Source organism: Lampetra planeri, chromosome 3 (genome assembly GCF_965212315.1).
Source record: "Lampetra planeri chromosome 3, kcLamPlan1.2.h2, whole genome shotgun sequence".
Lineage (NCBI taxonomy): Eukaryota > Metazoa > Chordata > Hyperoartia > Petromyzontiformes > Petromyzontidae > Lampetra > Lampetra planeri.
Window position 1 is genome coordinate 29,924,687 of NC_136109.1, and position 27,935 is coordinate 29,952,621.

General features: G+C 57.7%; 1 protein-coding gene across 1 annotated transcript; it reads left to right on the plus strand.

Annotated features, from left to right (window-relative positions):
• LOC144717254 (high affinity cAMP-specific and IBMX-insensitive 3',5'-cyclic phosphodiesterase 8B-like) lies at positions 1–26,803 on the plus strand. Its single transcript, XM_078592663.1, is given in 22 exon segments — positions 1–42; positions 1,497–1,511; positions 1,514–1,689; positions 3,242–3,301; positions 5,322–5,379; positions 6,742–6,830; positions 8,233–8,311; positions 8,678–8,818; positions 9,375–9,463; positions 9,570–9,624; positions 10,237–10,282; positions 11,657–11,734; positions 15,029–15,105; positions 15,476–15,652; positions 16,026–16,071; positions 16,920–17,058; positions 22,396–22,594; positions 23,743–23,960; positions 24,169–24,313; positions 25,436–25,612; positions 26,030–26,159; positions 26,359–26,803. Coding segments are annotated over 22 exon segments (2,331 nt in total). The 5' UTR covers positions 1–15; the 3' UTR covers positions 26,469–26,803.
• Positions 26,804–27,935: the final 1,132 nt, after the last annotated feature.

A 27,935-nucleotide genomic window follows, 5' to 3' on the forward strand; every position in this document is an offset into this window, starting at 1 on the left:
GTGCGATTCGGCCCCATGCGATTGGCTCAGGACACGATTCAGGTGCCGCCACTTTCGCGCCTCGTTCGCATCACTACAGCCTCCTTACACTCGCCATACGACGGCTGGTTCTGGAGCGTGCGCGTGCGTGTGTAATATCGGACACCTGGGGAGCGGTAGTGCCGCGGTTAAAGCGCTGTGCTATGAACCCGGCTACCCGAGTTCGATTCCCGCTCACGACCAACACTCTGTGAAAGGCTATGTGGGGAATCGTGTCTTTCCACCATCCTGGAATCTCACCCAGATCCGGAAAAACGCTGCTGGTGAATGGAGTAGAAAAATGCGGACGTCCAGAATAAAACACTTCATCCGAGACCCAAACATCAACGCACCTCCTGGTTTTGACATTCCTCCTCAATCACTGGTGGAACAATCAACCACATCAGAACATCATAAATGAAAAAAACAAGGGATTGTTGCCATGCAAGCCAAACAATGGGCCGCACAGTAAATACTCTTAGTTTTTTTGGTAAAGTCACGTAGGTAAAAAAGATGAAATAAAAATTAATAAAAAATAAAATAAGAAAAATCACGTACGTTTCGGGAGGCAACACAAGTCTCCGTCACCAGGTGGGACCGTCACAGCCAGATTTGCTGCATGAAGTGAGGCAAACAATTCCTCAAGATGCAAGTTCTTAAATACAAGTTAAGGGGGAGGAGAGGGGGGGGGAGCTTATCAGAATGTGGTAGCCAATGAATGGAACGTATTGGAAGGGGGGGGGGCTAAAAGAGAGCACGAGGTGAACGTGGACATGTAGTGCATAAGCACCTGTTGGTGCACATGACAGAAGAGAACGAAAATGCCCATGTTGTTTTTACCAGTGTTGGCTGACAATAAAATACGAAAAAGGAGAGTACTGTTCAACGCTGGGGATGTTAACACTCAGTAAAGTAAAATAGTGCCTGTCAGATAAGATGGTCCAAAAATGTGTAGTTAAATCTTTTTTTGCATGGTTAATAACATCTTTCCAATGATTACTAAGTTTGTATCCATCATCACGGTTGAAATCATGTCTGTGTTTGTATATCCTGAATGGCTTCGTGTACAAACCATTGAGGGTAGCCAGAGGGTTTGCAGAGCACCTTGGTCTCGGAAAAAAACAATATCATGAGAGCCCACCGCGTTGTAGCAATGATTTTTATTATTATTTTATTTTAATTAATTTTAATTTCATTTTTTTTACATACGTGACTTTACCGAAAAAACTAAGAGTATGAATCCTTGCAGTCACGAAAGCTTCAAATCTAGAATCCGCACAGTAACCCCAGTGTGGTATACTCGTACTCTTGTGGTAGTCTGCGCTCCTTCAACGGAGGAGGACAGCAAAGCGACATGAACTCTCTCTGCTGAAAGCCGCTAGTCGTGGTCAGTAAACCTCGACATTGGAATTTAACTCCTTAACCATACGCACGAAGAGCGATGTCCTTGTGTGTCTAATATCGCACACGTGGCCCAGGTGCTGTTGGTGTTCGCGCGCGCGAGGACGCACAGAGCCACGGGCTGTGGCGGGCGTGCGACCGCGCCGGCTACCGCTGCAACGTGGCGCGCACGCCCGAGTCGGCGCTCGAGTGCTTCCTCGACAAACACCACGAGCTCATCCTCATCGACCACCGGCAGCCAAGACACTTCGACGCCGAGGCGCTCTGCCGGTGAGCGCGATGGGGCGGGAAGGCAACGGGGTGGGACACTCCGAGTGGGGGGGGGGGAAGGCACGGGGTGGGACACTCCGAGTGGGGGGGGGGGGAAGGCACGGGGTGGGACACTCCGAGTGGGGGGGGGGGAAGGCAACGGGGTGGGACACTCCGAGTGGGGGGGGGGGGGGAAGGCACGGGGTGGGACACTCCGAGTGGGGGGGGGGGGGAAGGCACGGGGTGGGACACTCCGAGTGGGGGGGGGGGAAGGCACGGGGTGGGACACTCCGAGTGGGGGGGGGGGGGGCTACGGGGGAATTTGGAGACACGGGGACATGGAGACACAGGGAGACGTTTGGGAGAATGTGGGGATACGTGGGGGGGGGGGGGGGCGTTAAGGGGACATGGGGTATGGGTGCCACGGGGAGGTTAAAACCAATTCAATTATCAGTTATGGTACGACTCTGAGTGGGTGGGTGAGGAGGTGGTCTAGAGGAGGGTGGGTGAGGAGGTGGTCTAGAGGAGGGTGGGTGAGGAGGTGGTCTAGAGGGGGGTGGGTGAGGAGGTGGTCTAGAGGGGGGTGGGTGAGGAGGTGGTCTAGAGGGGGGTGGGTGAGGAGGTGGTCAAGAGGGGGGTGGGTGAGGAGGTGGTCTAGAGGAGGGTGGGTGAGGAGGTGGTCTAGAGGAGGGTGGGTGAGGAGGTGGTCTAGAGGGGGGTGGGTGAGGAGGTGGTCTAGAGGGGGGTGGGTGAGGAGGTGGTCTAGAGGGGGGTGGGTGAGGAGGTGGTCAAGAGGGGGGTGGGTGAGGAGGTGGTCTAGAGGAGGGTGGGTGAGGAGGTGGTCTAGAGGAGGGTGGGTGAGGAGGTGGTCTAGAGGGGGGTGGGTGAAGAGGTGGTCTAGAGGAGGGTGGGTGAGGAGGTGGTCTAGAGGGGGGTGGGTGAGGAGGTGGTCTAGAGGGGGGTGGGTGAGGAGGTGGTCTAGAGGGGGGTGGGTGAGGAGGTGGTCTAGAGGGGGGTGGGTGAGGAGGTGGTCTAGAGGAGGGTGGGTGAGGAGGTGGTCTAGAGGGGGGTGGGTGAGGAGGTGGTCTAGAGGGGGGTGGGTGAGGAGGTGGTCTAGAGGAGGTGGGTGAGGAGGTGGTCTAGAGGGGGGTGGGTGAGGAGGTGGTCTAGAGGGGGGTGGGTGAGGAGGTGGTCTAGAGGAGGGTGGGTGAGGAGGTGGTCTAGAGGAGGGTGGGTGAGGAGGTGGTCTAGAGGGGGGTGGGTGAGGAGGTGGTCAAGAGGGGGGTGGGTGAGGAGGTGGTCTAGAGGAGGGTGGGTGAGGAGGTGGTCAAGAGGGGGGTGGGTGAGGAGGTGTCAATGTTAATGGTCATGTGGCTGAACTGCTTGAAATCAGGGGCTCATGGGAAGTGTGCGAAGGTGATGAGATTTTAGTTTGTCTCTCTCCCTCTCTTCCCATCTCTCTCCCCTATCCCTGTGAGTCTCCCCGTGTGTCCCCCCGTGTCTCTCCCCATGTCTCTCCCCGTATGTTTCCCCGTGTCTCTCCCCCTGTCTCTCCCCCGTGTCTCTCCTCTAGCTGCATCCGTGCCACCAAGGCCTCAGAGAACGCGGTTATCCTGGCAGTGGAGCCGCGAACGTGGGTGTCCCTCCTCCTCCTCCCATTCTTACTCCTCTTACCCTCCTCCTCCTCCCCTTCTCCTTCTCCCCTCCCCCGCACCCCCTCATCCCCCCCTAATCCCCATCCTCGCTCCCGCACTGGACACTCACTGCGGGGATGTATGCCGGGCTATGTGGATGCCGGCCAGGCGTGGTGCTGGCCACCCACCTCCTCGTGTACCATTCCGGCCTTCATTGGTGCTTGCTAACAGCCCTTGACCCAAGAGTGGATTAAGGCTATAGGCGGGAACTTTGTCTTTGCGTGCCCAGGGCCAGGGCTGTGGGTTGTTCTTCGTACTTACGGAGTCCCAGACCCTGGGACAGTCATTAAGGACCTTCATGATGGTGGACAGGCCCGGGTAAAGCTACGTGGCTGGGTGTCAGAGCCATATTATGTTCACACTGGGATGCGACAGGGATGTCCTCTGACCCCTACACTATTTAACATATTTTTCGGCCACGTAGTTCGAGACGCTTTCAATGGCTCTACCGGAGGAATTTGCATCTGGTACAGATACAATAGGAGGCTGATCGATGCCCGGGTACAGTTGAGGGATGGCTCCCTATTGTCAAACTCAGAGAAGAAGTTGGTGGTTCTGCTGCTGAACCTGGTACGTAGGCTACTTAGAGGTGGGGCCTTACCATCTGCCCCATAAAAACAAAGCACATGCCTGGCAATTTTATGTCAGAAAACACTCCACCCCCTCAACTCCCCATGAGTGATGGGGCAGTTGTGGAGAGAGTAGAGAGGGTTCCATACCTGGGCAGTGTGCTCATGCCCAGCTTTGGTTTGGCAGCAGAAGTCTCACTCTGAATCAGGCGGGCGGCATTATCTTTTCATGAGCTACGTAACGCTGTGTCGAAGCTACTTGGCCTGTCCCTCCACACGAAGCTTCGGGTATTCTCGGCCAAAGATATGCCCTCCCTTCTCTATGCTTGCGAATGAAACATCTAAGCCGGTAATAAATATTCAGGCTGGCCTGCCTATGATCTATTCTGAGTTTAACCAGGCTGGATTGTGTGAGGAGTTCACAAATCCTTGAAAGATCTGAACACAGTTCCAACGGTGAGCTCCTCCGGCATGCAAGACTGCGTTAGCTGAGGCATGTAGCCCGCATGCCCAGCCACCGCATACCCAAGCAGCTTTTGTTTGGCAGAATAGAGGAGGCTATACGGGCACGGCACAGGCTTTAGAAGAGGTGAACTGATGTGGTACAGGGGCATATCGAGCTGAGTGGACTTGCCGATGACTGATATCAGCGATGTAGAGATTGGCCTCTATGGAGGAGGCTCGTGAAGTATGCTACTGGGCAGTTGGAGGCATTTCCCCTCCAACAACTGAAGGCAGAGGAGCGACATTCACAACAACGAGTTGAGCGCCGGGCGGATAAAAGATATCAAGTTGACACAGCAGAGGGCACAGGTGGTGCATCTGCCAGTCATCTCAGTCAGTCAACCCATAGCACCTGTGTCTGTCCCGCGTCCTCCTGTCAGTGAGCCTTCGACCATTCACGTGGCCTCGGAGTGCAGTTGGCCTTGGCAAGCGCCGTGGTGACGTCACCACCACTTTGTAGTGGGGACGTCACCACTACTTAGTAGTGGCCAATGGGGGTTGGCGTGAGGGGAGTGCGCGCTGCGTGAGGAACCCGGCGACCCAAGTTCGATTCCCGCTTATGGCCAACACCAGATTATCTGAACGGGTCCTGGGCCTCCCCTAGGCCGACTCAGCCTCAAATGAGTACCTGGTGCGATGTGTAAAGATCACTACTAGAGAGACAAATGCGACCGGGCATGTTGGTGGTCACCCACCCCCTCATTTCCCGTGCCGGTTTAATCAGGTGAATGGGTTCTAGATTTGAAGTTTGCTGTATCAAGTATGAAGGTGAATGGGTGCTCACTCGCAGTGCAGCTTGCCCCAGCAGTCGATGAGAGGCAATGGGGGAATGTGTGTGTCTCTGTGGTGTCTCTGGGTGCTCGTGTCCGCGCATGGCGTGGCCCAGGCCCCCGGACCAAGAGGAGGGCTCCGTGATGCCCCTCATATCGGCCGGGTTCACTCGGGTAGGGCCCCTCTCACCCTGCACACCCTGCACCCTGCACACTCAGCACCCTGCACCCTCAGCACCCTGCACACCCTGCACCCTGCACACCCAGCACCCTGCACACCCTTCAGAAGAGGAGTTGGAGACGCTGCTGCTGAGACTGGAGCGTGCCACTAAGAGGTGGGGCCTTACCATCGGCCCCACCAAAACTAGGCACCTGCCTGGGTATTTTGTACCATCGGACTCTCCACCCCCACAACTCCCAATCGGTGATGGGGCAGTAGTGGAGAGAGTGGAGAGTTTCCCCTACCTGGGCAGTGTGCTTATGACCGGCTCCAGTTTAACAGCAGAGGTCTCACTCCGAATCAGTCGAGCGGCAATATCTTTTCATCGGTTGCGTAACGTTGTGTGGAAGCTACCTGGTCTGTCACTGCGCACGAAGCTTCAGGTCTTCTCGGCCACAGTCATTCCCTCCCTTCTCTACGCTTGCGAAACGTGGACCCCCCTAATGGAGCATCTTCACCGGTTGGAAACATTTAGGCTGGCCTGCCTACGATCCATCCTGGGTTTAACCAGGCTGGATTGTGTGAGGAGCTCACAAATCCTTGAAAGATCTGGGCAAAGTCCCATCGGTGAGCTCCCCCGGCAGGCAAGGGTGCATTGGCTGGGTCATGTAGCCCGCATGCCCAGCCACCGCATGCCTTAACAGCTTTTGTTCGGCCGGATCGAGGGGCTAAACGGGCGCGGCACGGGTTAGAGAAGAGATGGAGTGATGTGGTACAGGAGGACGTGGAGCTGAGTGGACTTGCCGATTACTGGTACCAGCGGTGTCAAGATCGGCCTCAGTGGAGGAGGCTCGTGAAGGACGCTACTGGGCAGTTGGAGGCAGTCGCCCTCCAACAACAACGGAGAAGCCACGCTCACAACAACTAGCGGAGCGCCGGGTGGCTAAAGCACAGCAAGTTGGTACAGTAGGGGGCATAGGTGGTGCATCACCCAGTCATCTCGGTCATCTCGGTCAGTCGACCCGTGGCACCTGCTGGGTCTGCCCCGTGACCTCCTGCCAGCGGGCGTTCGACACTTCACGTGGCCTCAAGGTGCACATGGCCTGGCACAAGCGTCGTGGTGACGTCACCGCCACTTAGTGGCGAATGGCGGTTGTTGTTGTTGTCTGTGTGTCTGTGTGTGTGTCTGTGTGTGTCTGTGTGTGTATGTGTCTGTGTGTGTATGTGTCTGTGTGTGTGTCTGTGTGTGTCTGTGTGTGTGTCTGTGTGTGTCTGTGTGTGTGTCTGTGTGTGTGTCTGTGTGTGTCTGTGTGTGTCTGTGTGTGTGTCTGTGTGTGTCTGTGTGTCTGTGTGTCTGTGTGTGTGTCTGTGTGCAGCGCTTCGTGGAGACCCCCAGCGTGAGCGCGTGCTACAACGAGCTCGTGCAGCTCGAGTACGGGGAGGTGCGCGCACAGTTCAAGCTCAGGTATCCAGCCCCGCCCCCCACACCCCCACCGGCGTCGCCATGGTTACAGGGCCCCTCTCCCCTGCCACGTGGTGCATCAGGAAGGGGGGGGGCTTGGTGATGATTGGGCACAGCAGGTGCAGGGAGGGCGCAGTGCAGGTGATGGGGACCGCACGGAGCCTCACGAGAGAGTGCGGGGGAGCGAGAGACAGCGATGGAGAGTGTGAGAGAGAGCGAGCGAGCGAGAGTGTCAGAGAGAGCGAGAGAGAACGAGAGCGAGCGAGAGAGAGAACGTATCCCCAGGTGCCCCGACGTGACCACCCCTCGGCACCTCCCGCCGCCTCCTCCCCTCACCTTTTATAAGCTCGCTCCCGTCCCTCTCCTCACCTGTCAGTATCTCTCCTTACCTGCCCTCGCCTCGCCGACCACACACCTGCCTTTCACCTCCCACTATCTCCCCTCACCTGCCATCTTCTCCTGCTCACCTGCCTCCTCATGGCTGCTGGATTGGCCGTCTGAGCTTTGTCTGTCAGCGAAGTCGAGGCCGCCACTCGAGTGCAGCACTGCAGTGGCGGCGTTGTTCAGCCAGCGACGCACGCACACAAAATACAAAGATCCCCGTGTACCCGGGGCAAGTGCTGTTAGCGAGCACCTCCGAATGCCGGCACGGCACACGAGGGGGTGGGTGGCCAACACGACGCCCGGCCGCCTTTGTCTCCCCAGTGGCGATGTTTACACACCGCACCAGGTACTAATTTGAGGCTGAGTCGACCTAGGGGAGGCCCAAGTACCCTGATCAGATACTCGTCACTGGTGGTGGCCGTGAGCGGGAATCGAACTCGTGTCGCCGGCTTCGCACCACACGCGCGCGCACGCGTGGGGAGCAAAGTGTCAAAGGTGCGCCGAGTTCCCGTCCCCCCTCCCCCCATTGATGGCACTTGAGGCCTCTCTCGACCTTTCCCAACTGCCCCCCCCCCCCCCTCGTCTTGGGAGGTCCGCTGCCCCGGTCTCTGGCTGCCCTTCATCCACCTGCGCTCTCCCTTCTAATGTTCCCGGCCGTGCGCCTTTTAAAAATGTGGACCAATCTGGATGGAGCACCGTACGCCCCACCAATCCGGCGCTTTGCTGGTCAGGGGGCGCTCCCGAGCGGACAGCTGATCAGTGGAACTGAAGCCGCCAGGTTCCAAACCGCGGCGCTGTTGAGATTCGCTGCGTGCGAGCGCGGGATCGGGAGCGAGTGCGTCTTGGGCTGCCAACCACGGCGGCAGCGCGGACTCGCGGGCAGCGCTGCAGAGCCGCGCGTGGAGGCATCCGTCCCTGGTGCCGATTGTCGCGGTTTCCTCGTCTGTTTGCAGTGTTAATACCCCTCGTCCCTCGTCCTCCTCAATTTGCACGCCCCCCCTCCTCCCCCTCGCCCCCCTAGGGCGGCCTCGTCGGTGTTCACGGCGCTGGCGAACTGCCAGGACGCGGTGGAGGTGACGAGCGAGGAGCACCTCATCCAGGTGAGCGCCGCTGCTGCCGCCGCCGCCGCTGCCGTGTGCGTGGGTAGCGAGCGGGAGTGCAGTGACTATCGTACTGAGCTACACACCTGGTGAGACGAGTTCAACTCCCGCTCGCAGCCTCCATCGATGACGAGTATCTGAACCGCTCCTGGCCAACCCCTAGGTCGACTCGTCCTTAAACGAGGACCTGGTGCGGTGTGTAAACATCATCACTGGGAAGACAAACGCGGCCAGGGGCGTGGGGCTGGCGACACAACCCGCTTTTGGCTGTTTCGGCCTCGGTAGGTGGCTCGCCAGCAGCGATTTTCTCGAGAGTCTGTGAAAGGACACACTGGGATCTGTGCGTGCGCGCGTGTGTGCGTGCAGTACGTGAACCCGGCGTTTGAGCGCATGATGGGCTACAGGAGCGGGGAGCTCGTGGGCCGCGAGCTCACGGAGCTGCCCAAGAGCGACAGAAACCGCGCGGATCTCCTCGACACCATCACCTCCCGCATCAAGAAGGGCAAAGCAAGGAGCGCGCACACACGCTCACAGCGACACACGTACACACACAGCCACCGGCCACCACTGCGTGGCGGTGACGTCATCACGGCGCTTGTGCCAGGCTAGGTGGTTTTTGAGGCCACGTGAAGTGTCGAAAGCTCGTGTTAGGCAGGAGGTCACGGGACAGACCCAGTTGCCATGAGTTGACTGTTTAAGATGACTGACTAGCAGTGACATCACCTGTGGTCCCTCCATTGTGAGTGTCGCTCCTCCGCCCTCCGCTGTTATTGGATGGCGCCTGTTTCCAACTACCCAGTAGCGTCCTTCACGAGCCGCCTCCACGGAGGCCGGACTTGACACTGCTAATACCGGTCATCGGCAAGTCCACTCAGCTCCGCATCCTCCTGTACCGCATGACTCTATCTCATCTGTAGCCCGTGGCGCGCCCGTTTAGCCCCCTCTATCTGACCAAACAGAAGCTACTTAGCCATGCAGTGGCTGTGCATGCGGGTTACATGACCCAGCCAACGCAGCGTGTATGTGTGCGTTGTGTGTGCGTGCGTGGCATGTACACACCTAGGAGTGGCAGGGCATCTACTACGCGAGGCGTAAGAACGGCGACACGGTCAAGCAACAAGCGAAGATCATCCCGGTCACGGGGCAGGGCGGGTAGGACGCGCGCACGCACGCACGCGCACGCATCCACACCCGTCGTGCGAACGGACTCTCGTGCGCGCGTGCAGCCCCTCTGAACTGGCCCGTGTCTCCTCCGCAGGAAGATCCGTCACTACGTGGCGATCAAGCGTCCGTGCGGGGACAAGCGCAAGCAGGTACCACTCGGGGGGGGGGTGGGGGGGGCGATCTCGAAGGGCGTGAGGGTAACGCGAGTGGGAGTGACGCGCGTGTGTACGTGAGTACGCGTGTGTACGTGAGTACGCGTGTGTACGTGAGTACGCGTGTGTACGTGAGTAAGCGTGTGTACGCGTGTGTACGTGAGTACGCGTGTGTACGTGAGTACGCGTGTGTACGTGAGTACCCGTGTGTACGTGAGTAAGCGTGTGTACGCGTGTGTACGTGAGTACGCGTGTGTACGTGAGTACGCGTGTGTACGTGAGTACGCGTGTGTACGTGAGTAAGTGTGTGTACGTGAGTATGCGTGTGTACGTGAGTACGCGTGTGTACGTGAGTACGCGTGTGTATGCCCGTTTGTCAGTTGACTCGGCCTTAAATGAGTATCTGGTGATGTTTACACGCAGCACCACGCAGCGCCAGACACCGCTGTGTGTAAACATCTCCAGGGGCAGTTCTGGTCGTAGTGTGCCGGCCTTCGTAGGTGCCGCTCGTTTACAGCACTTTCCCCAAAAGCCCGTGTGGGCCATGCGGGGGACCTTTGTCTCTGTGCCTGTCCGTGCTTGACTGTGGATGTCGGGTGATGGCCGCAGGGGGCGAGCGACACGGGGAGAGACGAGCGACTCCCAGGGGACGCAGGTGAGAAGCGCGGCACGGGTCGGGGTACACACACACAGGTACACACACACAGGTACACACACACAGGTACACACGCACAGGTACACACACAGCTACACACACAGCTACACACACGCACAGGTACACACACACAGGTACACACACACAGGTACACACGCACAGGTACACACGCACAGGTACACACAGCTACACACACGCACAGGTACACACACACAGGTACACAAAGATCCCCCGTATAGCCTTAACAGACTGTAGGGGCAAGTGCTGTTAGCGAGCACCTATGAAGGCCAGAACGGTACACGAGGGGGTGGGTGGCCAGCACCACGCCCGACCGCCTTTGTCTCCCCAGTGACGATGTTTACACACCTCACCAGGTACTCATTTGAGGCTGAGTCGACCTAGGGGAGGCCGGGACCGGTTCAGATAATCCTCACTGGTGTTGGCCGTGAGCGGGAATCGAACTCGTGTCGCCAGGTTCATAGCGCAGCGCGCTAACCGCTACACCACCGCTCCCCACACAGGTACACACACACAGGTACACACGCACAGGTACACACGCACAGGTACACACGCACAGGTACACACACACAGGTACACACACATAGGTACACACACACAGGTACACACACAGCTACACACGCACAGGTACACACGCACAGGTACACACGCACAGGTACACACACACAGGTACACACACACAAGTACACACATCCTCCCTATATCCTAAACAGACTGTTGGGGCAAGTTCTGTTCGTGAGTGCCTCTGAGGACTGGCAACGGCACACGAGGGGGTGGGTGGCCATAACCACGCCCGGCCGTCTTTGTCTCCAGTGGCGATGTTTACACTTCGCAACATATACTAATTTGAGTCTGCGTCGGCCTAGAGGAGACCCTGAACCGGTTCATATGATCATCACTGGTGTTGGCCGTGAGCAAGAATCGAACTCTGGTCGCCGGGTTCGTAGCGCAGCTCACTAGCCACTGCGCCACCACTCCCCACGCACACGTGTCCACAGGCACACAGACACGTCTACAAAGACACGTGGACACAGATCCACGCACGGGCCCCTCGCCCTCCCCCCGCGCGTGCTGCTGCTGCTGCTCGTGATGAATCTGTAAGCGCCGCTTCCTTCTAAGAAGGAAATCGGCTCTTGGAGGAGAAACGTGAACGTGAGCGCAGAGCTCCCAGGGGCCGCCCCCTCCCCAACCCCGCCCGCGAAAGCCGGCATCTCTCCGGGGTCAGCACGGAGACCAGGGGGGTCACGGTCAATCCAGAGGTTATGCTCAAATTGTAACAACTCACAGGGGCTAGAGCTCACCACAGCACTAACGCACATGCGTTGTGACGACGCACGCGCCTCTCTCGCCCCGCAGAGCCCCACTCCCAGCGGCACAAGGAGCGCAGGACGGGCTCCCTGGACATCCGCTCGGTGACCTCCCGCAGCAGCGACGGTGACAGCCACGCTCGCCCTCCATCCCTTCCCTTTCCTCCACCCCCCCCTCGCTCCCACCCTGCCAGCCTCGTCCCTGTCTGCTGGCTTTCCTGCCCTGATACCACACCCCGACCCCCCATCTCCCCCAACACACACACACACACACGCTCATGCCACGGTGCCTCCAAAACCACACACCCCCGTACCCTCAATCCCTCATACCCCCCAGAGCCACATACCCCCCCCCCACACACACATACACAGCCCAAAACTCCCAATGCCCATTGTTCCCATAGGAGATGGGGCTCTGTTTGTCAGGCTGTCTGCTGGGGGGGGGGGGCTGTCTGCTGGGGGGGGGGCAGTCTACTGAGAAGGTGGGGGGGGGGTGCCAGGCAAGGGTCTGGGCACGGCTCCGCTCCTACCCTCTCCCTCCCTGGCTCAGACAATGCCTCGACCCGGGGGGATGGCTGTCGCCACTGTTTACAGCGAGCGTGCGCTTGTGCAACCGTGTGTCTGTGTGCTTGTGCAACCGTGTGTCTGCGTGCGCTTGTGCAACCGTGTGTCTGTGTGCTTGTGCAACCGTGTGTCTGCGTGCGCTTGTGCAACCGTGTGTCTGTGTGCGTGTGTAACCGTGTGTCTGTGTGCTTGTGCAACCGTGTGTCTGCGTGCGCTTGTGCAACCGTGTGTCTGTGTGCTTGTGCAACCGTGTGTCTGTGTGCTTGTGCAACCGTGTGTCTGTGTGCGTGTGTAACCGTGTGTCTGTGTGCTTGTGCAACCGTGTGTCTGCGTGCGCTTGTGCAACCGTGTGTCTGTGTGCGTGTGTAACCGTGTGTCTGTGTGCGTGTGTAACCGTGTGTCTGTGTGCTTGTGCAACCGTGTGTCTGCGTGCGCTTGTGCAACCGTGTGTCTGTGTGCGTGTGTAACCGTGTGTCTGTGTGCGTGTGTAACCGTGTGTCTGTGTGCGTGTGTAACCGCGTGCGTGTGTGCGTGTGTAACCGTGTGTCTGTGTGCGTGTGTAACGGTGTGTCTGTGTGCGTGTGTAACCGTGTGTGCATGTGTAACCGTGTGTCTGTGTGCGTGTGTAACCGTGTGTCTGTGTGCGTGTGTAACCGTGTGTCTGTGTGCTTGTGCAACCGTGTGTCTGTGTGCTTGTGCAACCGTGTGTCTGTGTGCGTGTGTAACCGTGTGTCTGTGTGCTTGTGCAACCGTGTGTCTGTGTGCGTGTGTAACCGTGTGTCTGTGTGCGTGTGCAACCGTGTGTCTGTGTGCTTGTGCAACCGTGTGTCTGTGTGCTTGTGCAACCGTGTGTCTGTGTGCGTGTGTAACCGTGTGTCTGTGTGCTTGTGCAACCGTGTGTCTGCATGCGCTTGTGCAACCGTGTGTCTGTGTGCGTGTGTAACCGTGTGTCTGTGTGCGTGTGTAACCGTGTGTCTGTGTGCTTGTGCAACCGTGTGTCTGTGTGCTTGTGCAACCGTGTGTCTGTGTGCGTGTGTAACCGTGTGTCTGTGTGCGTGTGTAACCGTGTGTCTGTGTGCTTGTGCAACCGTGTGTCTGTGTGCGTGTGTAACCGTGTGTCTGTGTGCGTGTGCAACCGTGTGTCTGTGTGCTTGTGCAACCGTGTGTCTGTGTGCTTGTGCAACCGTGTGTCTGTGTGCGTGTGTAACCGTGTGTCTGTGTGCTTGTGCAACCGTGTGTCTGCGTGCGCTTGTGCAACCGTGTGTCTGTGTGCATGTGTAACCGTGTGTGCGTGTGTAACCGTGTGTCTGTGTGCGTGTGTAACCGTGTGTCTGTGTGCGTGTGTAACCGTGTGTCTGTGTGCTTGTGCAACCGTGTGTCTGTGTGCTTGTGCAACCGTGTGTCTGTGTGCGTGTGTAACCGTGTGTCTGTGTGCGTGTGTAACCGTGTGTCTGTGTGCTTGTGCAACCGTGTGTCTGTGTGCGTGTGTAACCGTGTGTCTGTGTGCGTGTGCAACCGTGTGTCTATGTGCTTGTGCAACCGTGTGTCTGTGTGCGTGTGTAACCGTGTGTCTGTGTGCTTGTGCAACCGTGTGTCTGCGTGCGCTTGTGCAACCGTGTGTCTGTGTGCGTGTGTAACCGTGTGTCTGTGTGCGTGTGTAACCGTGTGTCTGTGTGCTTGTGCAACCGTGTGTCTGCGTGCGCTTGTGCAACCGTGTGTCTGTGTGCGTGTGTAACCGTGTGTCTGTGTGCGTGTGTAACCGTGTGTCTGTGTGCGTGTGTAACCGCGTGCGTGTGTGCGTGTGTAACCGTGTGTCTGTGTGCGTGTGTAACGGTGTGTCTGTGTGCGTGTGTAACCGTGTGTGCGTGTGTAACCGTGTGTCTGTGTGCGTGTGTAACCGTGTGTCTGTGTGCGTGTGTAACCGTGTGTCTGTGTGCGTGTGTAACCGTGTGTCTGTGTGCGTGTGTAGCTGTGTGTCGGTGTGCATATGTAACTGTGTCGATGTGCGTTTGTAACTGTGTGTATGTGCACGTGTGTAATTGTATCTACGTGCGTGTGTAACTGTGTGTATGTACGTGTGTGAAGCGGTATGTCTGTGTGCGAGTGTAACTGTGTGACGGTGTGCGTGTGTAACGGTGTGTGTGCGTCGGGTCTTCTCGGCCATAGTTATGCCTTCCGTTCTCTATGCTTGAGAAACATGGATCCCCCAAATATAAACATTCAGGCTGGCCTGCCTACAATCCATCTTGGATTTAACCAGTCTGGATTGTTTGAAGAGCTCACAAATCCTTGAAAGATCTGGACACAGTCCCATCGGTGAGCTCCTCCAGCAGACAATGCTGCATTGGCTGGGTCTTGTAGCCCGCATGCCAAGTCACCGCATGCCAAAACAGCTTTTGTTCGGCCGGATAGAGGGGGCTAAACGGGCGCAGCAAAGGCTAGAGAAGAGATGGAATTATATGGTATGAGAGGACTTGCAATGACTAGTACCAGCGGTGTCAAGATCGGCCTCTGTGGAGGAGGCTCGTGAAGGATGCTATTGGGAAGTTGGAGGCAGTCGCCCTCTAAAGGAGGGCAGAGGAGTGATGTTCACAACAACGAGCGGAGCGCCGGGCAGATAAGAAACACAGCAAGTTGGCACAGCATGGGGCACAGGTGGTGCTTTTGCCAGTGATCTCAGTCAGTTAATCCATGGAACCTGAGTCTGTGCCGTGACCTCCTGCCAGCGGGCGTTCCATACTTTACATGGCCTTAAAGTGCACATAGCCTGGCACAAGCGCGGTGGTGACGTCTACGCCACTTAGTGGCAAATATGCGGTTGTTGTTGCTGCTGCTGCTGGTGTGTGCGCGTGAGCAGGCAGCCTCCAACAGCCGAGGCGGAACTCCTCGATGGCGCGGATTCACTCCATGACGATCGAGGCTCCCATAACCAAGGTAGCGCAGCTCCTCGTCCTCACCTCGTCCTCACCTCATTGCACTTGCCACATCATCACACTGTCACCTCCCTCCCTTACAGGTAACACGCCATGGCCCTGAGCCTAACCCTGGTCATGACCTTAACTTTTACTCTACCCATTGACCCTGACGTTGACCTACGCTGGCTCTCCTCTCCATATGGCCAATGTAATTATACCTCTCCAACCCTCTAACATTCGCCATCGCCCTGAGCCTGACCTTGCTCCCCTGGCTCTGAACGATCATTAGCCATAGCCCCAACCCCTGACCCCAGGTCTGACCCGTGCCCGAACACTGCCTCCAACCCTAAACCTGACCCTGCCGCTGACCCCCCCCCCCCCCGCCGCAGGTCATTAACATAATTAATGCGGCCCAGGAGAGCAGCCCGGGCTCGGTGGCCGAGGCCCTGGACCGGGTGCTGGAGATCCTGCGCAGCGCGGAGCTCTACTCCCCACAGCTCGGGGACGCGGCGCCAAACCCCCACACCGACCCGCACACCAGCGACCTGCTCGGGGGACTCGTCACGGTACCTCGCACGCACACACACGCACACACACGCACATGCACACACACACACGCACACACACACACGCACATGCACACACACGCACACACACGCACATGCACACACATACACGCACACACACGCGCACACACACGCACACACACACGCACATGCACACACACGCACACACACACACGCACATGCACACACACGCACACACACGCACACACACGCGCACACACACACACGCACATGCACACACACGCACACACACACACGCACATGCACACACGCACACACGCACGTGTGCACGCACCAGCGGTGGGTGCTACCGTGCTGTGCGACTGACCCCGTTGACCCCACTGACCGGCGACCGTGTGCCCTGTGCCCACAGGACGGACTCCGCAGGCTCTCGGGGAACGAGGTCATCCTCAACAAGAGTACGAGCACGGAGTCACGGGGTACACAGGGAACGAGGGCAGGAGGGCACGGGACTATGGAGCATGGGCGTAAACGACACTGAGATAACGGGGGCACGGGCTGTGGGGTTTGGAGAACACGGGGAAGACGGCGTGATGCATGGGGTCATGGGGTCATGGGGCATTGGGAAAAGATAACGGGGATGCAGTCATCTGTCCGACACCACTCTGTGCATGCATACACAAAGCACGTGCACGTATTTGTATATAAGTGGTGGGGAGTGGTAGCGTAGCAGTTAGCGCGCTGCGCGACGAACCCAACAACCCGAGTTCGATACCCGATTATTTGAACCGATTGTGGTCCTCCCCTAGGTCGACTCAGCCTCAAATGAGTACCTGGTGCGGTGTGTAAACATCACCCCTGGGGAGACAAAGACGGCCGGGCGTGGTGGTGGCCACCCATACCCTCGTGTGCTGTGCCGGCCTTCATAGGTGCTCGCAAACAGCACTCGCCCCAACAGTCTGTTCAGGCTATACGGGGGATCTTTGTGTTGTTTGTATAAGTGGGGAGGGGTGGTGGAGTGGTTAATACACTGCGCGATGAACCCTGCGACCCCCTCACGGCCAACAGCGGCCAGGTGAACTGGCCACACCACCGTCTCGCGCTCCATTGCGGCCTTCATAGGTGCTCGCTAGCAGCACTCGCCCATACGGTTGGTTTGCTTCGTGCCCTCGACCAAAGCAGGAGGCGAGAGAAGCCACAGAGACGCACGAGGCCGCATCGCCTCTCGTTCGAGAGCGACTGCCAATGCCCGCTCCTCTGTCTTTGCTCCGCATGCCTACGGTGCGTGTGCGTGCGCCTGGCGCAGGCTCCAGCCAGCACGTGGCCCCCGCGCTGGCGCTGACCGCGTGCCTGGGCGACGCGCCGCCCTGCGTGGCGTTCATCCTCGACGCGGAGGAGACCTGGGACTTCGACATCTTTGAGCTCGAGAGCAGCACGCACAAGAGGCACCGCGCACACCGCACCACGCACACCGCACCACGCACACCGCACCGCGCACACCGCACCGCGCACACCGCACCGCGCACACCGCACCGCGCACACCGCACCACACACACCGCACCGCGCACACCGCCCCGCGCACACCGCGCTGAACGCGCCGCCCGAACCGCCCCGCACTGACTGCACCACACCACGCCCACCAGGTCCCCTCGGTGCCGGGGCCCATTCCTTCAGCCCTTGCACCGGGGTGCGTGGCGCCCATCGTGCCATGCGGCACAGCGGTGTGCTGCAGCACGGTGGTGTCACTATTGTGGTGGTGTCACTACTGTGGTGCCACTACTGTGGTGGTGTCACTACTGTGGTGGTGTCACTACTGTGGTGGTGTCACTACTGTGGTGTCACTACTGTGGTGGTGTCACTACTGTGGTGGTGTCACTACTGTGGTGTCACTACTGTGGTGTCACTACTGTGGTGGTGTTACTACTGTGGTGGTGTCACTACTGTGGTGGTGTCACTACTGTGGTGCCACTACTGTGGTGGTGTCACTACTGTGGTGGTGTCACTACTGTGGTGCCACTACTGTGGTGGTGTCACTACTGTGGTGTCACTACTGTGGTGGTGTCACTACTGTGGTGGTGTCACTACTGTGGTGGTGTCACTACTGTGGTGCCACTACTGTGGTGGTGTCACTACTGTGGTGTCACTACTGTGGTGGTGTCACTACTGTGGTGTCACTACTGTGGTGGTGTCACTACTGTGGTGGTGTCACTACTGTGATGGTGTCACTACTGTGGTGTCACTACTGTGATGGTGTCACTACTGTGGTGGTGTCACTACTGTGGTGCCACTACTGTGGTGGTGTCACTACTGTGGTGGTGTCACTACTGTGGTGCCACTACTGTGGTGGTGTCACTACTGTGGTGGTGTCACTACTGTGGTGGTGTCACTACTGTGGTGTCACTACTGTGATGGTGTCACTACTGTGGTGGTGTCACAACTGTGGTGCCACTACTGTGGTGGTGTCACTACTGTGGTGTCACTACTGTGGTGGTGTCACTACTGTGGTGGTGTCACTACTGTGGTGGTGTCACTACTGTGGTGGTGTCACTACTGTGGTGCCACTACTGTGGTGGTGTCACTACTGTGGTGTCACTACTGTGGTGGTGTCACTACTGTGGTGCCACTACTGTGGTGGTGTCACTACTGTGGTGGTGTCACTACTGTGGTGGTGTCACTACTGTGGTGGTGTCACTACTGTGGTGCCACTACTGTGGTTGTGTCACTACTGTGGTGTCACTACTGTGGTGGTGTCACTACTGTGGTGTCACTACTGTGGTGGTGTCACTACTGTGGTGTCACTACTGTGGTGGTGTCACTACTGTGGTGGTGTCACTACTGTGGTGTCACTACTGTGGTGGTGTCACTACTGTGGTGGTGTCACTACTGTGGTGTCACTACTGTGGTGGTGTCACTACTGTGGTGGTGTCACTACTGTGGTGCCACTCCTGTGGTGGTGTCACTACTGTGGTGGTGTCACTACTGTGGTGCCACTACTGTGGTGGTGTCACTACTGTGGTGTCACTACTGTGGTGGTGTCACTACTGTGGTGGTGTCACTACTGTGGTGGTGTCACTACTGTGGTGCCACTACTGTGGTGGTGTCACTACTGTGGTGTCACTACTGTGGTGGTGTCACTACTGTGGTGGTGTCACTACTGTGGTGGTGTCACTACTGTGGTGTCACTACTGTGGTGGTGTCACTACTGTGGTGCCACTACTGTGGTGGTGCCACTACTGTGGTGTCACTACTGTGGTGGTGTCACTACTGTGATGGTGTCACTACTGTGGTGTCACTACTGTGGTGGTGTCACTACTGTGATGGTGTCACTACTGTGGTGTCACTACTGTGGTGGTGTCACTACTGTGGTGCCACTACTGTGGTGGTGTCACTACTGTGGTGGTGTCACTACTGTGGTGGTGTCACTACTGTGGTGCCACTACTGTGGTGGTGTCACTACTGTGGTGGTGTCACTACTGTGGTGGTGTCACTACTGTGATGGTGTCACTACTGTGGTGGTGTCACTACTGTGGTGGTGTCACTACTGTGGTGTCACTACTGTGGTGCCACTACTGTGGTGGTGTCACTACTGTGGTGGTGTCACTACTGTGGTGCCACTACTGTGGTGGTGTCACTACTGTGGTGTCACTACTGTGGTGGTGTCACTACTGTGGTGGTGTCACTACTGTGGTGGTGTCACTACTGTGGTGGTGTCACTACTGTGGTGGTGTCACTACTGTGGTGGTGTCACTACTGTGGTGTCACTACTGTGATGGTGTCACTACTGTGGTGTCACTACTGTGGTGGTGTCACTACTGTGATGGTGTCACTACTGTGGTGTCACTACTGTGGTGGTGTCACTACTGTGGTGGTGTCACTACTGTGGTGTCACTACTGTGGTGGTGTCACTACTGTGGTGGTGTCACTACTGTGGTGTCACTACTGTGGTGGTGTCACTACTGTGGTGCCACTACTGTGGTGGTGTCACTACTGTGGTGGTGTCACTACTGTGGTGGTGTCACTACTGTGGTGCCACTACTGTGGTGGTGTCACTACTGTGGTGGTGTCACTACTGTGGTGGTGTCACTACTGTGATGGTGTCACTACTGTGGTGTCACTACTGTGGTGGTGTCACTACTGTGGTGTCACTACTGTGGTGCCACTACTGTGGTGGTGTCACTACTGTGGTGGTGTCACTACTGTGGTGGTGTCACTACTGTGGTGGTGTCACTACTGTGGTGCCACTACTGTGGTGTCATTACTGTGGTGGTGTCACTACTGTGGTGGTGTCACTACTGTGGTGGTGTCACTACTGTGGTGGTGTCACTACTGTGGTGGTGTCACTACTGTGGTGGTGTCACTACTGTGATGTCACTACTGTGGTGTCACTACTGTGATGGTGTCACTACTGTGATGGTGTCACTACTGTGATGGTGTCACTACTGTGGTGTCACTACTGTGGTGCCACTACTGTGGTGGTGTCACTACTGTGATGGTGTCACTACTGTGGTGTCACTACTGTGGTGTCACTACTGTGGTGCCACTACTGTGGTGGTGTCACTACTGTGGTGGTGTCACTACTGTGGTGGTGTCACTACTGTGGTGGTGTCACTACTGTGGTGGTGTCACTACTGTGGTGCCACTACTGTGGTGTCATTACTGTGGTGGTGTCACTACTGTGGTGGTGTCACTACTGTGGTGTCACTACTGTGGTGGTGTCACTACTGTGGTGGTGTCACTACTGTGGTGTCACTACTGTGGTGTCACTACTGTGGTGGTGTCACTACTGTGGTGGTGTCACTACTGTGGTGTCACTACTGTGGTGCCACTACTGTGGTGTCACTACTGTGGTGTCACTACTGTGGTGGTGTCACTACTGTGGTGGTGTCACTACTGTGGTGTCACTACTGTGGTGCCACTACTGTGGTGGTGTCACTACTGTGGTGGTGTCACTACTGTGGTGGTGTCACTACTGTGGTGTCACTACTGTGGTGGTGTCACTACTGTGGTGGTGTCACTACTGTGGTGGTGTCACTACTGTGGTGTCACTACTGTGGTACCACTACTGTGGTGGTGTCACTACTGTGGTGGTGTCACTACTGTGGTGTCACTACTGTGGTGGTGTCACTACTGTGGTGGTGTCACTACTGTGGTGTCACTACTGTGGTGCCACTACTGTGGTGGTGTCACTACTGTGGTGGTGTCACTACTGTGGTGGTGTCACTACTGTGGTGTCACTACTGTGGTGTCACTACTGTGGTGTCACTACTGTGGTGGTGTCACTACTGTGGTGGTGTCACTACTGTGGTGGTGTCACTACTGTGGTGTCACTACTGTGGTGGTGTCACTACTGTGGTGGTGTCACTACTGTGGTGCCACTACTGTGGTGTCACTACTGTGGTGTCACTACTGTGGTGGTGTCACTACTGTGGTGGTGTCACTACTGTGGTGGTGTCACTACTGTGGTGTCACTACTGTGGTGGTGTCACTACTGTGGTGGTGTCACTACTGTGGTGTCACTACTGTGGTGCCACTACTGTGGTGCCACTACTGTGATGGTGTCACTACTGTGGTGGTGTCACTACTGTGGTGGTGTCACTACTGTGGTGTCACTACTGTGGTGGTGTCACTACTGTGGTGGTGTCACTACTGTGGTGTCACTACTCTGGTGGTGTTACTACTGTGGTGGTGTCACTACTGTGGTGTCACTACTGTGGTGGTGTCACTACTGTGGTGGTGTCACTACTGTGGTGGTGTCACTACTGTGGTGTCACTACTGTGGTGGTGTCACTACTGTGGTGGTGTCACTACTGTGGTGATGTCACTACTGTGGTGGTGTCACTACTGTGGTGGTGCCACTACTGTGGTGTCACTACTGTGGTGTCACTACTGTGGTGGTGTCACTACTGTGGTGTCACTACTGTGGTGGTGTCACTACTGTGGTGGTGTCACTACTGTGGTGTCACTACTGTGGTGGTGTCACTACTGTGGTGGTGTCACTACTGTGGTGTCACTACTGTGGTGGTGTCACTACTGTGGTGTCACTACTGTGGTGGTGTCACTACTGTGGTGCCACTACTGTGATGGTGTCACTACTGTGGTGTCACTACTGTGGTGTCACTACTGTGGTGGTGTCACTACTGTGGTGTCACTACTGTGGTGCCACTACTGTGGTGGTGTCACTACTGTGGTGTCACTACTGTGGTGGTGTCACTACTGTGGTGTCACTACTGTGGTGGTGTCACTACTGTGGTGTCACTACTGTGGTGTCACTACTGTGGTGTCACTACTGTGGTGCCACTACTGTGATGGTGTCACTACTGTGGTGCCACTACTGTGGTGGTGTCACTACTGTGGTGCCACTACTGTGGTGCCACTACTGTGGTGTCACTACTGTGGTGGTGCCACTACTGTGGTGGTGTCACTACTGTGGTGCCACTACTGTGGTGCAGGACTGTGCGATTAAACACAATGCTGCAATTGGCCGCGACGGTGCCCCACGGGATTTACGCAAAGGCAGGAGGATTGGAGTAGCCTCCTTGCCCATCTCCTGCTTATGCACAACCGGGCCGCACACACGCGCGCGTGTGTGTGTGCGTGTCAATGTGTCTTACAAGGTCCTACAGAACACGCCTATTTCAACAGCACAAGCATGTGTGTCCGCACCTGTACGTGTCTGTGTCCTTATGCATGTCCCCGTGAGCGTGTGTCCCCGTGAGGTGTGTCTGTACGTGTATGTGAATGCAGTTCGTCTTTGTTCGTGTGTGTGTGTGCATGCACGCCAGGCCGCTCGTGTACCTGGGCCTCAAGGTGTTTGCGCGCTTTGGGGTTTGCGACTTCCTCGGCTGCTCGGAGGCGACGCTGCGCGCCTGGCTGTCCCTCATCGAGGCCAACTACCACTCGAGCAACTCGTACCACAACTCCACGCACGCCGCCGACGTGCTGCACGCCACCGCGTACTTCCTGCGCAAAGAGCGGGTCAAGGTATCCCTAACTACCACCTAACTACCACCTAACTCCCACCTAACTACCACCTAACTACCACCTAACTATCACCTAACTACCACTCGAGTAACTCGCACCACAACTCCACGCACGCTGCCGATGGGCTGCACGCCACCGCGTACTTCCTGCGCCCAAGTGGGTGAAGGTGCGCAGGGACATGGAGGCACACGGAGACAAGGAGACGCGCACATGACCCACACACACACGCCAGCACGCGGATAGATGTGCGTGCATGAAGGTACTCATCACCACCGCCAACATCATCGTCGCCACATTTGGGCCGTTTGTCGGAGGTGCATTGCAGATCGAGGGACGCATCGCATGCTGGTAGTGTGAGATTGCGAGGCCAGGCTGGGGAGGGCGATGGGCCTCCCGTGGCGAGGGTGGGGGAGGCCGTGGGGGGGGGGCGGGGGGGAGCTGCGCTGGGCTGGGTCACAATAACAGGATGCAGCTCTTACGCAGGAGCGACCGTCAGGGCCTCCGCCCCACGGCGGAGGCGCTAGCGACCGCCCCCCACATGCGCAGGAAGTCACCTCATGGCTGTTTCGAGCGGTGTTGCCATGGCGCCGTGATGCCTCCACGCGAGGAGGAGTAGGCTGGGGGAGGAGGAGGAGGTCGTGCGGATGGTGAACTCCCGCGGCGCGGGCGTTCACAAACACGGGCGTGCAGGCGTCACGGCGACAACACCCCGGGGCCGCGGGGATTCATCAACAAGCCCGCGTCTCGCTCTTCAAGCCGTCCACAATGAGCAGACAATGAGCCGACAATGGACCGGCTCCCCGTTCCCCCCGAACACTCCCACTCGCCATCTCCACTCTTAACTCTCATTGACACTGATGCGACACATTCCGTGATTGAGTTGGTTTGCATTTTCCTGCGGTTGTGCCTTTGGAGTGTACTGAGCATTTTTATGTCTGTTAACATATTGCTTTGGAAAACAAAACCCTGCAAGCAAGGAGCGTGGGTAGGAAGCGTGAGGAGCGTGGGTGAGTTTGCTTCTTTCAGAGTCGCGCTTCGCTGGCACCGAATTCTGCAAGGGGAAGCTTGGGATGCACGTGAGCAGTTGTTGATGCTTCTGTGCGTGTCTACGTGCGTGTCTACGTACGTGTCCACGTGCGTCTCCCCAGAGCTGCTTGGACCAGGCAGACGAGGTGGCGGCGCTCATCGCGGCCACGGTGCACGACGTGGACCACCCGGGGCGCACCAACTCGTTCCTGTGCAACGCGGGCAGCGAGCTGGCGGTGCTCTACAATGACACGGCCGTGCTGGAGAGCCACCACGCGGCGCTCGCCTTCCAGCTGAGCACGCGCGAACGCGCCGCCAACATCTTCCGCAACATGGACAGGTGACGGCGGCGCCGGGCCAGGCGAGGCGCACGGCGAGGCTCCTCCATCGGATTCACGTTTGGTCTCGTTCTGCGTCCCCGTGGCTCCACGGGTGATTGTTGTTGTCGGAACAGATGTTGGAAGTGCTGCAACTGCTACTGCCGCCTCTTGAAAGAGACGCGGGGCGTGCGAGGAGAGACGCGGGGCGTGTGTGTGTGTGTGTGGCAGGAGCGAGTTCCGCACGCTGCGCCAGGCCATCATCGACATGGTCCTGGCCACGGAGATGACCAAGCACTTCGAGCACGTCAACAAGTTCGTCAACAGTGTCAACAAGATGGCTGCGGCCGGGGGCACGGGGGACTCGGTGTCCCTGGTGGGTGGGCACGCACGCGCGCACACACGAGCACGCGCGCACACACGAGCACGCGCGCACACACGAGCACGCGCGCACACACGAGCACACGCGCACACACGAGCACACGCGCACACACGAGCACACGCGCACACACGAGCACACGCGCACACACGAGCACACGCGCACACACGAGCACACGCGCACACACGAGCACACGCGTGTGCGTGTACGAACACGGTGACACACGCGCGCACGCACGCGCACACGCGTGTGCAAAGACAAAGGTCCCCGGTATTGACTTTACACGGCACACGAAGGGATGGGAAGCTCGGACCACGCCTGGTCGCCTTTGTTTCCCTAGTGGCGATGTTTACACGTCGCACCAGGTACTGATTTGAGGCTGAGTCGACCTAGAGGATGCCCCGGACCGCTTCAGATATTGGTCACCGATGTTGTCCATGAGCGCAGAATCGAACTCGGATCGCCGGATTCGTAGCACAGTGCACCCAACCACTGTGCCACTGCTCCGCCCACATCACCAGACCACTCACAGACCACGTGGGCACGCTAGAGACGTGCACGACGCATTGCCAGGCAAGGGCGCTATTTATGACATTAATATTTAGATTGTTTTCCCAGGAAAGCCTCAATGGGCCTCATACTCTTTTTCAGGAGGCTCCTATTTTTCACATCAGGGGGGCGAATTAGACCGTGACTCCAGCACACAATTGCCGACTCTTCTTTGAATTATGTCATGGGATCTTTAACAGCCGCTGTAGAACAGACGGCTTGTAGTTTATACACTCGCATACGGTAAGATGGAACCACGGACCTACGCCGTAAATGACAAACTATGTACCATATATAGTGAAGCAATGTCGTCTGCGCTCCTTCAATTGAGGAGGAGCAGCCAAACTGCACGAACTCGCTCCTGAAGCCCTCGTCGTGGCGAGCGGACCACGGCATGGCATCTCGCGAGTGAACATCGTACTGCTGCCATCCGTACGAGTGGACAGTTCAAGTTGTCTAGCGACCAGGCCAGGAGCCTCATTCGCAAGGGCGGCCTGGGTCAACGACGCCCGTGAGCCGTGTAGACGCACACGCGCATTGGTGACGCGTGTCCCCCCCCCTCTCCCCCAGAATGGGAGCAGCAGCGAGGATGACTCGGGCGGGGGGCCGGGCCCCCCGAGCACCCCCGAGATGCGCCTCCTCGTCAAGCGCATGCTCATCAAGTGCGCCGACGTGTGCAACCCTTGCCGCCCGCTCGCGCTCTGCGTCGAGTGGGCCGGGCGCATCTCGGAGGAGTACTTCGCACAGGCACGCACGTGCGCATACCCACGTGCACATACCCACGTGCGCATACCCACGTGCGCATACCCACGTGCGCATACCCACGTGCGCATACCCACGTGCGCATACCCACGTGCGCATACCCACGTGCGCATACCCACGTGCGCATACCCACGTGCGCATACCCACGTGCGCATACCCACGTGCGCATACCCACGTGCGCATACCCACGTGCGCATACCCACGTGCGCATACCCACGTGCGCATACCCACGTGCGCATACCCACGTGCACATACGCACATCTGTGGAGATGGTGGTGATGATGGTGGTGGTGATGATAATGGTGGTGGTGGTTTTGGTGATGATGGTGATAATGGTGGTGGTGATGATGGTGATAATGGTGGTGATTATGGTGATTATGGTGGTGATGGTGTGCCCTGCAGACGGACGAGGAGAAGCGGAAGGGGCTGCCTGTGGTGATGCCCGTGTTCGACCGCTGCTCGTGCAGCGTTCCCAAGTCCCAGATCTCATTCATCGACTACTTCATCACCGACATGTTCGACGCGTGGGACGGTGAGACACGGGGGGGAGCGGGGGGCGTGGGGGATCGAGGCGTTGCCAACTCGGCGATTGTCACTAAACTTTCTGTGACGCGAACATCACGCAGATTCACGGGCAATTCCCGGTGGCGTTCGGGATACAGCACGAGTTCACTCCGAAACGCCCTGTTAATCCTCTGGCGTGCGTGCGTGCATTATCCCGCCCCCCACAGCTTACGCGGAGCTGCCGAACCTCATGCAGCACCTGAGCACCAACTACCGCTACTGGAAAGCGCTGGACGACCGCAAGCTCAAGTCACTGCGCCCCCCGCCCGAGCAGTGAGCCGAGCAGGGAGAGCGGCGTGAGGCAGCGGCCGTGGGGATGCTGAGGCCGCCCAGAGGGGTGGACGCGGCGAGCGTTCCTGGGCGAACGCCGCCGCCGCCGAAGGAAGGACCTGGAGTCACTTGAACAAAGCTCGGCAGGCCCAGGCCACCCTGGGCTGTGGGCAGCACCTACCTCCGTGACATCTTGGGACTGGGCGGAGTTGGGGAGAGGCGCCTTTGGTTTCCCCACGAGCCCCCCACGGCGAGGAGGAAAAGGAGAGGACCCCCGAGGGCGTCCCCCCGGCCCGTGGCCTCCTCTTCCACCACCCCCTCCCCACCGCGTGCCCCCCCCCCCCCCCCTGCATCGCGGCTTCGGTGGCCTCCCCACCGCGTGGCCTCCCCCTGACACCCGTGGAAAGAGGACGAGGGCCCAAGAGGCCATGGGCTGGAGCCCCCCAACGCGCGTATACTGAGCCCAACTTCTCTATAGACTGGAGCACCCTCCGTTTGGATTGGAGTGCCCCCCCCCCACCCCAGGTCTGCCATAGATGGGACCTTGTGGGCCAGCTTGAAGTGGGGGGGGGGGGGGCCATGGCGCGCACGGGCCCAGGAGAAGGGCTCCTCCGCGTCTTAACTTTCACATCGAGGGGGTCTCGGGGAGACACGGGGAGACACGGGGGACCCCAGGAAGAAACAAGGGGCATGGGGACCCTGCTGGGCAGACACGGAGACCCTGAGGAGAACCAGGGACCCTGGGGCATGGGGACCCTGCTGGGAAGACACGGAGACGTTGCTGGAGAGACACAGGGACCCTGGGGGACGGGACTCGTGGGCGTCTCTTTGTACGCACACGGCGAAACACACTGGACTGTAACACGGAATTACGTTGTTGTAGTGTAACGAGATGTTTTGTACACGACGCCCGCGCCGTATTGAAATAAATGATACGAACGCTGTCGGCGGCCCCGTGTGAGTGGCGACACGGGGATCGTCGGGACATCGGTCATTTAAACCAGCAGCAGCAGCCAGTTAGTTATGCCACTAAGTGGCTGCTGCTGCTGCTGGGACACGGGGAACCGTTCGACTTTCCGACCAAGCAGCTTTGTGCATAAAGCTGGCTCGGCTTGTCCTGCACAGCGATTCTCAATATTGATTCAAGTGCTACTGACGGTTGATGTATTGCTGAATGTTGATACCGGTCCAGAGCTTTGCTTGTGTTGACCTGGAGCTGCTGAAATGATGCATTCCCAGAGAGGCCATGTGGCTGACAGGATGTTTTAAACGTGCTTTTACATATACATACAGGTGGAGGGATAGATGCAATCATTGGGCCCGAGAACGCATCACCGAGTGGATTATGTGAATTGATGTTCATTGGCCTGATTTAAACATTGTTACCCATACAGTAACGTGCCAGAAACATTTTACTTTTAATACGAGTGTAGCAAATGCCTGTTTCTCAATATCGACATATGCCCATTTTAAA